Source organism: Acanthisitta chloris, unplaced genomic scaffold, assembly GCF_000695815.1.
Source record: "Acanthisitta chloris isolate BGI_N310 unplaced genomic scaffold, ASM69581v1 scaffold4890, whole genome shotgun sequence".
Classification (NCBI taxonomy): domain Eukaryota; kingdom Metazoa; phylum Chordata; class Aves; order Passeriformes; family Acanthisittidae; genus Acanthisitta; species Acanthisitta chloris.
In genome coordinates, this window is record NW_008652079.1 from 34,683 (window position 1) to 46,573 (window position 11,891).

The 11,891-nt window shown below is 40.9% G+C and overlaps 1 protein-coding gene across 1 annotated transcript in view; it reads left to right on the forward strand.

Annotated features, from left to right (window-relative positions):
• The window catches only part of JARID2 (jumonji, AT rich interactive domain 2), a gene marked incomplete at its 5' end in the record, with an annotated part of 39,589 nt that overhangs the window by 25,750 nt on the left and 1,948 nt on the right, over window positions 1–11,891 (forward strand). The window contains 5 exon segments of the mRNA XM_009075724.1: window positions 169–269; window positions 1,033–1,215; window positions 7,001–7,131; window positions 9,128–9,311; window positions 10,762–10,869. Coding sequence (XP_009073972.1) covers window positions 169–269; window positions 1,033–1,215; window positions 7,001–7,131; window positions 9,128–9,311; window positions 10,762–10,869 — 707 coding nt within the window.

Genomic DNA, 11,891 nt, shown 5'->3' on the forward strand with positions numbered 1-11,891 from the left:
TTGATGGTACATACCCTGCTGCAAGCCAATGGCACTCCAGGGCTGGAAATGCTTGAAAGTAATGTAATGGTAGGTTTACACTGGGAGAGGTGTTCCCACTTGAGAATCCAAGGCTAATCAGGAGGCTGTTTGGTTGGGGATTTATTTTGGTTTTGTCTTACACTACAGTGATTCAGAGGATGTTGTTAAAATCTGGCTAATTTCTGGTACATACCCTGCTGCAAGCCAATGGCACTCCAGGGCTGGAAATGCTTGAAAGTAATGTAATGGTAGGTTTACACTGGGAGAGGTGTTCCCACTTGAGAATCCAAGGCTAATCAGGAGGCTGTTTGGTTGGGGATTTATTTTGGTTTTGTCTTACACTACAGTGATTCAGAGGATGTTGTTAAAATCTGGCTAATTTCTATCTGCAGTGTTTACCCACATGGCATTTTTCTAACAAAGCTCCCATGTTAAAATAAAAATAAATGTGACAGTGCAATAAATGGCCATTTTTAATACTATCCATGATGTATTTAACCTCACAAAAGGAGTGTTTTTAATCAGTTCTGCCATGATTGGCATTTCATGATGCCAGCATGGAATTAGCTTCTTGCCTAATACTGCAAAGTATTTTTGGCTCCCTTGTTTATTTTGTGGATAACAATTTCCATTCAGTGCATTTAATTATAAATTTGGGAGCCCATAACAAACAAAACCCCCCACCTCCCTCAGTTATGCAGTGGCAAAGTGGATTCAGTGCCAAGTCAGAAAAGATCTAAATGCATTATCTCTGTAGCAGTAGCCTGGGTTCATTTGAGGCTTTGTGTCTGAGATCATCTGGCAAGTGAAGGTTTAAACTGTTGGTTTCTCTGGCCTGTGGCATGTGGAGAAGGAAAGAGAGAAAGCAAACAGAGCTGAGCTGTTCACAGAGCACAGCTTTGGTCCACGAGTAGTATCATGTGGCAGTAGCCAGGAAGGAAGGGGATCTAAGTGTAAAAGAAAGTTCTGACTGTTTTTTGTTTTGTTGTTTTTGTTTTTCTCTCTTTCTAGATCTCCCCGGAAATCTTGTGTAAGGAGGGGATCAGGGTGCACCGTACTGTACAGCAGAGTGGGCAGTTTGTTGTCTGTTTTCCTGGATCCTTTGTGTCCAAAGTGTGTTGTGGCTATAGTGTTTCCGAATCGGTGCACTTTGCTACCACCCAGTGGACAAGTATGGGCTTTAAAACAGCCAAGGTAAGTTGAGAAAAGGAGTTAAAATGGATTCACGGCCCTGTCATCTAAAACGACAGCAAAGCAGACATTCCAGGATTGATAGCATTGTGAGACTGGTACAACTGCGTCTATTTTTCTGGACTATTAAATTTTTAAAAAAGGAAAAAATTCTGCAAGGCATAAGACGATCCAGTGTTTTCAGAAATGTGACTGAGTTGTTAACTGACTGCTAAAGACTTCTGTATATATAAACAAATTCAGAAGATTGTTATGCCTGCAGACCGGTTTGCAAGGAAGCTTTTCAAAAATCCCTTCAGAGCTAATGATAATACATTGTATTACGCTTACTAATTTTTTTTAAAGTGATGTTTTCTAGAACCATTAGAATCTCAGGTGCAAATATCTGAATAGCTGTGCTTGTTAGCTTCTATGATAGGCAGAGTCAGTTAATACTCACAGCTGTATTGCTTGTTTTTCTCTGCCCCTTCATTCAGGAAAAGATGTTGATCAGGGCAATTTCAATTTTAATTGACTTGAAAATCCTTAGGTTCACTGACCAGCCCATCCAATACTAGATGTAAATAAATAACCTTCCCAATTTCCTTCTCACACAACTAACCGAGTGGGTTGCCTGCAGAAACAAACGGGTGAATGGTCCAGACATGATGATTCTGGCTACATTTCTGAGTTCTTGGACGAAGAATATATGTCACTAATTGTGTTCCCAACCTCCTCAAATACACTATGGGTTACAGATACTATTTTGGTAGTGTTTTATAGCTAAGCCACTAGTAAACTATCATTTACAGCTTCAGACCAAGTGGTTACTAAGTAATGAAATGTAATATGTCCACAGTTAGGCTTTGGTTCTTTAGGGCTAATGGAATTCTTCCAGCCTGGTTATACTAACTGTATATTAACTTAGTTTGAAATAAAAGGTTATTTTATTATATATTTATTTTGGGGGAAGGTGGTATGTGTTTGTATATATATACATATATATCTATCTATAAGTAAGGCATAAGAATCTTGAGCTAACCTTTTCTGTCTGAACATACACAATTATATTAGCTCCACATGGTGTATTTATTGCTCTACTGAACACTTGTTTGATATCGTGAAAATGCTACTCCTGTAAGAGACAGAAATCACTATGCAGCAATTAAAAAGCTCTTGGTGCCTCAAATTTTGAAGAACAGTTTCTTTTGATTAATTTCTAAGAGCTTTGCACTGGGTAAATATAAGCTGGCTGAAAATCCAGCAGATTCCGGTCTATGATAACCTACCTTGGAAATTGAAGTCACAGCTCTAAACTTTACAAGAACCACAGATAATGTGTTTATATCACAATAACTCTGGAAGTACCTACTGCATTGTTCTTTTCCTTGTCTTTTTTCCCCTTCCCCTTCTCTGCTCAAACTGTCTTTTGTTCTTAATTCCCTTAAATTTTGGAAATTATTCCTTGGTTCCTTCACTTCGACAAGGCACTTTGCCATCTTCAGAGGCTGGCTGGGATTGTGCTTTTCAGAGGTGGTGAGATGTTCTGTGTAACAAGCAAGATTCCCCTTTTGGACTGTTAAATGAACTCTGATAAACAACTGTACCTTCCCGTCTCTCCGTTCTCCACAGCAATACTGAGTTTTTAGCTGTTTGATACATTAACTTTGTTTTCATTCTGTGATACTGTGACCTGATTTTTTTATAGTGACTCTCTTTATATCACTAAATGATGTTCTTTCCTTTCTGTATTGAATGACTGCTCAATCTCCTTTAATATATGAAAAAATGAAATTCTGCATCTGAAATGGCATTGATTTCAGTTTATAAGAAGTTGGGAATAATTGTTGGAATAAAAGAGTTTGTATAAAGGCTGTGTAAAGGGACAGTCAGGTTTCACTTGGACCATACATTGAATCAGGTTGCTGACTTTTAAAGGAACACCCTAAGAGCTCTTGAAATTTTAAACTAAGGATGAGGGGAAGGTTTAGAGTTGTGGTGGAAGAGTGTGTGTATGGACTAGCAAAGGGATAACTCCATAACCTCAAGTAAGGCATTGGACAAAGTCAGTAAAACTCGTTTAGGAAACAGGAATACAGAATATTGGACTAAATGCTGTTGGGGTTAGAGGTTTGGAAATGAGAAGAAATGTCTGGTTTTAAAGGAGGGCTTGGTGGTATAGGGCCTACAAGAAATTTGGTGGAAGGAGACTCAGCTGGTACTGCAATACAAGAGGAAGAATTACATGGGAAAGATGGACTTAATTTTCCAGTTGGAGCAGCAGTGCTGCACACGGAAGAGAGTTTATGGTCAAATAAGCCAGTGACAGAATCCCTGTGCACTGATCTTCTCGTCCTAAATAGGTAAAGCATGGCATTAGCACTGTACTCCTGACTGACCAGTGAAGATGCTGGCAGGGGCTGTACATGCATTCCCCCCTGCACCCCAGTTTTAGTTTGGCTGAGGAATGTGCCTTTAAAATGCCACACAATTACCACTCCTTGGTTGCTGTCACAGAGCTGCCCTGGCCTGAGCACACTGGGTTGCTTTCAGATGAAACCAAAGGGGAAGAGTCCCTCCAGAAGTGTACCTGGTGTCCTCACTAGCAAAGAGCTGTGCTGTGATGGGGAGCAGAGATTAGGGATGTTAGAAGAGCAGTAAAATGCAACATATCCACTACTGTGGTGTTTCATTTCAAAAGACAGGCTTGCATAAACCCAAGGAAGCTTGTTAAATTGAGGATGCAGAAAGAAGGGGATAAGTGTTTTCGTGCAGCATAGACATTGCTTAAAGATGCCATGTTAGAGGCTCACAACACATACACATTGCCTAGCAAAAAAAAAAAAAAAAATTCAAAAGGCAAACCCCTACTAAACACAGCATGGCTAAACACCAGGGGAAAGGACTCTGTTTGAAATGAGACCAAAAAATCCCTTTTGTGTCCAGAAAATGCAAGTAAAACAACCAGTATAGCAAGATGTGTGTAAAGTACACATAAACGCAGACCAAAACAATATTTCAAAGAGCAACTTCCTAAAGGCCAAAAGTAAAGAGTAAATGTAGAAAAGAATGAAAACAGGGCAATTGCCATGGCTTTTGCAGGAAGGTCACGGCCTCCAGGCCTTGAAACTTTTGGAAGGATGCACGGACAAGAGTTACATTTGACAGAGTCTATGATCATTTCTGGAAGACTTTGGCAAGGCTCCTCTTAAAGAAATTAATCTGCCACGGATTGAGAGGTAAAGTTCACACACAAAAACCAGCTAATCTAAAGAGAAGCAGAGGATGGGAACAAATGGTCAGCTTTTATCATGGAGGGAAGAGAGGTATCTTTCTGCATTCCTCAGGAATTTGTACTAAAACCAGTACAGTTTAAGTATCCATAAATAACCTAGAAAGGGAACAAATAGCAAAACTGATCTTTTATACTGAGGATATTAATGGTAATGACAGCAAAAATTCAAGCTATAAATTGAATGAGCTCTGAATGAGCTCTGGCTACCAAGAGGTCTTTGGATTCCTATGGAGCTGTCAGCCAAGTGCTCTGGAGAGGCTTAACAAAAATATATTGAGCGTTAAGAATTATAAGGAGAGAATAGATAAGAGCAGAAACACCACTGTGGCACTGTGTAGGGTCTTGGTGACTTGTGCAATTCTGAGTCCCTAACTGCAAAAGGAATATAGAGGAACAAGAAAAAGCACACAGAGATTGATGGTTAAAACTATGAATTGGCCTCTGCATTAAATACAAGAGAACTACCCAGCCTGGAAAATGAATGACTGAGATATGTACATGACAGTAAGACCAGATCACAAGTGCCAGAGTGATGATAATTATGGTGTGAATGTTTGCTGACATTGGGAAATGTGTCACTAAAAGAATTCGGCAGCAGTACAAAGGCAAACAAAAGTCTGTTTTAAAATACTTACCCATGTATTTCAGTACTGTGTGGAAGAGAAAAATGCACATAGATTTAGAAATTCAGATAAATGCAGAGATCCAGCAAGCTGTGCTAAACCCAGCACAGTCTCGAGCTCAGGAGGTCCTTAAGTTGGCACCCAGCAGGAGTGGACTTTGCTTTTTTCCTCCAGTCACCCAGTGTGGCCTTTTATCCTGGATGCATGTGTTGCCTGTGCAGGATTTTGGCCTGGATTAGAGTGTTTGTTCTTATGTATGCAGCCTCAGAGTGCTAAGCAAAGCAAACACCGAAAAAACTATCTTCTCATACCCTATGCAGGGTCTAGCAGAGCAAGTAACTCCCGAAGAACATTTTTCTTACCTGTGAACCTCTTTTGAGCCATTTTTGGTCAGCAAAGGTTACTACTGCATTTTATGGTAGATACATTAGTTATCACTTGAATGCATGCAATTGGTACTATTAAAAATTATGCATTTTATGATATTTTGGTTCTGATAAATAGCAAGAGCATATAATTGGGGTTACAAAACAGGGTGAAAAAAATGAAGGTTAAAAATGAATCTTTGGTGTTGTACATGCTGAGTAGGTATTGGGTGGACTTAACTCCTAACCAAAATGTCGCCTTCTCATCACACTCCAGTGCTAGCATCAGTTGAGCTCTGACCCCATATAAGCCAAAATGTACCTCTTCAGCTACTGGGAAAATGTTACACTTTTCCCAGGTGCACAGTAAGGAAAGAATTTGCCTACATCAGAATTATTGAAAGGATTTAAACTACCATAATCACTGAGTTTGTATTGACAGGAAAGATGTATCTTTAAAAGCTTTCACAGAGAGGAACTGGTAACAGGCAAAACTGAATCCCCTCTCTTGACTGTTGTCTTTTTCCCTGGCATCAGCCTGTTTTGGCTAATTGTTGTCTTTATGCTTTAGAGGATGCCAAATAACACTAGTCCTGGACTTTGAGCAGGTCACATGTATAGATTGTACACTATTCACACTCTGAGGCGTCCAATATTATTATTGAATTTCTGTGATTGCATTGGTCTTTTTAGCCTCCACAGGAAAAGCTACTTTTTAGGGAGAGAATTTTGAGGTGGTTTTTTTTGGTTCCTCCACTTCAGTGAACTGCACATGAATCTACACCTGGGCATCCTTCCTTCAATTTTTCTCATTTTCATGACATCTCTCTTGTTCTCATCTTTTCCACTGATGAAGTTTAATTTTCTATTTTGAAAAAAAGGGTATACCTGAAATGTGGTCATACAGTACTTGTATGTTGCTTCATTCTCTTTGTATATGCAGACTTTGCCTATCTTTCCACTGCATTAAAATTCACAGTAAAGCATATAAAGAAAGTGCAGCATACAGATTGATATCTTAGCATATATGCCATCATGCATGGCAGACATACTTTTTTGTGCTCTGCTGGTGACTCTGAATGAAAACACAGTGTTACATGTAACAGGCACTAGGGTGTTCTCTGAGGAAGCAGTTGATTCTGACTGTCTGGTAGCATGTGTTTTGTTTAGGTTTTTGAGGTTTTTTCCCCATGGCACTGGTTCACATAAAGCACGTGCAGAAAGTCTTTCATAGTCCTTTCAACAGGAAGACCCAATTCAGCAAAGCATTTCCACTGAAAGGCTGATTTCTAACTAGCATTTATTTCAGTGTGCAGTTAGTGCTGGATATAAGTTGAAATATAAATGCTTGGTTTAACTGAGGCTATGGAAAGATTTTACTTTTGGTTGTTTGAAAAGGTTACTTTTTGCTTTAATTTATTAATATTGATAATATTAATTAATTACTTAACTTCAAATTCATTCTTGGTAACATTTTCTTTTCCAATTTGCTCAGGAACTAATCTGGCAATTTCTTTCTGTCCCAGGAAATGAAGAGACGACGTATAGCCAAACCATTTTCAATGGAAAAGTTGCTTTATCAGATTGCAACAGCAGAAGCAAAAAAAGAAAACGGACCGACTCTGAGTACGATATCATCACTTCTTGGAGAGCTCAGGTAATGCACTGGGGGCTGCTGTACCTATTTTGTTTCCATTGACAGACTCCAGAGGTGGATGACGTAAGTAACCCTTTCAGACACGTCCTGCACCTGCTTAACCAAACAAAAGCCCTGCAAATGTACCTGAAGACAGCCACACATGGAAGAAGCATTTTCCTTGGCTGTAGCTGATGTGAGAATGCCTACTTCGGGCACCATCAAAGAATTAAAATTACAGTTTGCCTTGGGCTTTTGTTTTGTAAATTCTTGGTGGTGAGAGTCAAGATTTCTTGGTGCATTTTGTGAGCTACATGGTGCCAAGCAGCTAAACACCTTTCTACCAGCCTCTTGGCATGGGTAGCCACTGTCAATCCATGTCTGTAGTGACTTTGGCACCAGGAACTCTTGTCTTCAGCATTAAGATTGTTACACTACAGCTGTAGAAGATACTTTGCATACAAAAACTTGTCTTGATTTAAAACAGTGAATAAGCGAGCACCTTATGCATGCTAATGCATCTTGCATTAGAACTTGAATGTTTTAAAGAATAAAAACTTCACTCTTCTTTTTCTCTCCAGTATTAAGGAAACATGTTTAGGGTTTCTCTTAAGATAGGTGAGAAAAGAAAGTACAATGTTGCCTGGCTTCCTGTGTAATGTTCTTCTCTTTTGTTCCCTACCATGTAGTTACTACCTATCTTTCAAGTTTGTGACAACTGATACTCGAGATGTCAAGAAAGTTTTGATCAATGGAGTCTACAAACTGTATTTAACTAACTAGCATGTTCATTTGAAAAATTTCCAGTGACATATTGAAGGGGAAAACAGCCCATGTGTTGTTTTAGTGTTCAGAAGGAAATGTAAAGAGTTGTGCTGACTGCTTTACCTGCAGCTGGTTCCCCTGTGGGAATATTCAAGTGCCTTTTTTTCTTTCCCCCTTGAAGAGGAAAAGTCTGCAAGTGCAAAAGGCGAAGCATAAACGTTGGTGCTTGCTGTCAGACCATCACATCGACCTCTATCAGAGTGGTTCTCAAACTTGTTCTTATGCTTAGGTTGGAAATCACTGGAGGATATCGGTCCTTCCTGTGGCTGCTTATATGAATCAAAATCCCATACAACAAAATCTGAAGAAATCCACCAACCAATCGAAATGGAACACTGTACCATATTTTTTCCTTTGTTTTGCTTGTTTGTTCTGTGTCTTTTGCTGCCTCCTCTCCTGATCTGCCTTGGTTGCTCAGTTTGCCCGTGCCATTTGCTTAGCTTGGCTCTCCACCCATCTTCAGCTGTGTCTGGTGGTGTGCTTTTTTCTTCTCCCGTTCCATCTGCTCGGCTCATTCCACACTTGCTGTCTTCCACTCAGCTCCAACCCAACCTGCTCTCCTAATGCTGTAGAGTCAGCGTAGGAGATAGTCTGCCTTACAGGTGCTGTGGGTGAAGGGCAGCTGGAGGGCTTAGTTGTTATTCTAAATTGAAATCTTCTTTTTCCTCTGGGTGTACAGCAAGAGCTTCGTATTTTTGCCACAATCATTTGCTCTGCTCCCCCTTTCCTGCCTGAAGCACCTCTTGGCAGCAGGTCCTTGGCTCATCTCTGCCTCCTGATGAAGGTGGCTGTTACTCCTGACAGCAATGGCTCCTCTTCCTCAAGGTGGCTTTTGGCAACTTCAGGAATGACAGTCACATTAGCCACAGCTCACAGCTCTCCACATGGCCCCGAGCAACCATCGACCTCCAGGAAGTACTCGGCAGTCTCCAGTTCTCTGTGGAGCAGTTTGAGAACCACTGCCTTGATACAGTGGTCGCTGTTACAGATAGCTTTTGCAGTTAGGCAGTGTTTCTGTGGTGTTGGCTGTCCCTCACCATGCTTAGGGAATGGCACCAACCTCCAGCACTACCCAGGGCTTTGCTGTGTGGAACCAAGGTTCCAGTGATAACCATGGTAAAAGGGTGATTTGTATGTGGCTTTGTGGTGGTCTGATGGGATGCTGATGTCTAATTGCACCCCACGTTCACAGGGACACAGAGCTGAGGCAGCGGCGGCAGCTGTATGAGGCAGGTCTCCATTCTTCGGCGCGCTACGGCAGCCACGACAGCAGCAGCACGGGGATGGATGGCAAGAAAAAGCCTCGAAAGTGGTTGCAGTTAGAAACGTCAGAGAGGAGATGTCAGATTTGTCAGCACCTGTGCTACCTGTCCATGGTGAGTAAAATCCTTTGCCCATGCTTGGAGTACTGTCCCCCTGTTCTCATGGACATTTTTCAGACAGCACATGACTACAGAGTCATCTCATGCCCTCCATGCAGGACACAGAGATGTTGATTTAGTTGTGTCAGAACATTTACCACCTTGGCCAATGGTGACGGAAGACAACAGTTAGTGTCAGCTAACTTTCCTCCCGTCAGGAAGGAATAAACTAGTCACTCAGCTGCTCTTGGACACCTGTGAGCATATTTACATTGCACTAGGAAGGGTAACAAAGATACCTGCAGGTTGCCACTAGTAGTAAGTCATAGCAGAACAGGTTTCAGGATGAGCTAGCAGCTCAAATACATGCCCTGAGTATCAGGCATGCAGCTACAGCCTGTGCTGTGACAATTTCCCTGCAAGCCAAATTGCAGGGTAGCTGTATCCCATCTATCAAGCTGTTTGCCAACTTGTCTGTTCGAAAATAGCAGTCACGCCCATAAACTTTCGCTCTTTCTAGAAGTAATTGCCTGCTGGCTTTCAAAGGTGTGCTACCCACCGTGGTGACACTTGCAGGTTTTTAGCTCTATGCAGAACACCTACAAATTCATTAAAAAGACCAGAAGTCCCTCCCACAACCTCATGTACCATTTAATTCCAAGAACAGATATTTAAATAAACATAATGTAAGTCCATATTCAGTCTTTTTTTTTTTTTTTTTTAACCTGTCATCTTTTGGGACTTTTTTTTGTTATAGATGTTAGGTTTTTAATGGAAATAAAATGTGACTGTAAATTATCAGATGTAGCCATTTCCCTCCCTAGGATAGAGTATGCTTGGTTTATGTATGTCTTTAGATCACTGTTTAAACCTGAACCTCTTAATTCTGGTCCATTTTCTCTGGAGTAAGTGTAATTGTGGGAAGGATTTTTTTCCTTGTCAGTCTTTAACAGTAGCTGGGGACAAAAAAATTCAACTTGGTTGTTAAATTCCAAGCTGAGTGTGCAGGCTTGGCAGGCAGCCAGCTGAGCAAACGTGACCTCTGCTGAATGAGACGGTAGCTGAGGAATCCTGTGGCGAACCTGATTTTATCCTTACTCAAGACAGCATTTTAAGTAATAGGAAACCACTCGTTTCAGGAGATCTTTAGACTCCATAGGAGATGCCAATAAATGTTACTTGGATTTGGCCTTTATTACTATTGGTGTTTTGGTTGGTGGGGTTTGTTTTTTTTTAAAAATTGTATGTATTTGCTAACATTAGCACTTGAAAAGGGATATGTTTTCTTCTTATTACATATTCTGAATCATTTCACAATGTGTAATGGCTTATGCCTCCTTCCACTAACTTGTAGGAAAATCCAGGTTTAGTAATTCAGACAGTAGTTCAATACTGTGTGTGTAACATGGTTCCAATTTGGAGCTTACTGCACTTTTTCCTCCCCCACCTCTACTCTTCTATGTAGGTGGTTCAGGAGAACGAAAATGTTGTCTTCTGCTTGGAGTGTGCCCTGCGGCATGTGGAAAAACAGAAGTCTTGTCGGGGACTGAAAATGATGTACCGTTATGATGAGGTCTGTACGACACAGCTTTGTGATGCTGAGGGAGCTTTGATCCTGAAAACTTAGCAGTAGACTTAACTCTGCTTTTGTCCTGCCAAGACCTTGGAAAACTGGTCGTGGGTTTTGGGGAGGTTAATTTTGGTGTGGGAAGAAGGCACTTTATTATGATCTAGGTAAACATGATGAAGATGAAACCTGAAGCATAAACTGCATGAATATGTGTTACAGAACAGAGAAGCCATTCAGTGCTTTGGGGATGCTGGCAAACATGAGGCTTTGCTTTGACTGGTTATTTTATGGCAACTTCAGGATAACTTGTCTCTGTTGGTAACTGAAAATTCAGCTGACACACTCCAGTCCAGCCTGAACATTCTTTAAGGCAGACTTGCAGGGCATGCGTAGATGAGACGTCTAGTAATGGCTCCTAACAAATGTGATGATGAACAATCACAGAACTCAAGTTGGTGCTTTAGTACTGTGCCTGGGCTATGGCTAATGCTATGTGGCACTACAGTCAAGTGATGCCTCTTTACCTGTCTAGTTGGCTCCATTTCTCCCTGGTGGGTGAGGGGACAGGAGCAGACTACAGAGTGGGGCAGCATTTTACTGTTAACCTGAAAGGTAAATAGTGAGAGAAATTACAAAATCAGCTCTCGGAGAGCAGCACTGGTACAAGCAGCTTTTTGAGATGGGCTTCTCAGCAGTTTCTGATGTATGTGCACAGAGGTACAGGGAAGTACCCAAAAGGTCAAAGTAACTGAGGAAGATTGTGCCCTTGCACATTAACCTTTAATCGTAGGTGCTGTTCTGGTATCAGATACTGTAGATCTAAACAAGTACAACCTAGGAAGCCCAGACCACAGTGAAGCTGCCTCTGTGATGTGATTGGTAAACACTAATGAGCTTCAATATATATATATATATAATATATTGAAATATAATACAGAAATTTTAATGTCTTGCTCCTGCTCTGTCCCTTACATCCTGTGTTTTCAAGCCATGTTAGTTCTGTTGAGGTTTTCAAAGTCACTCTT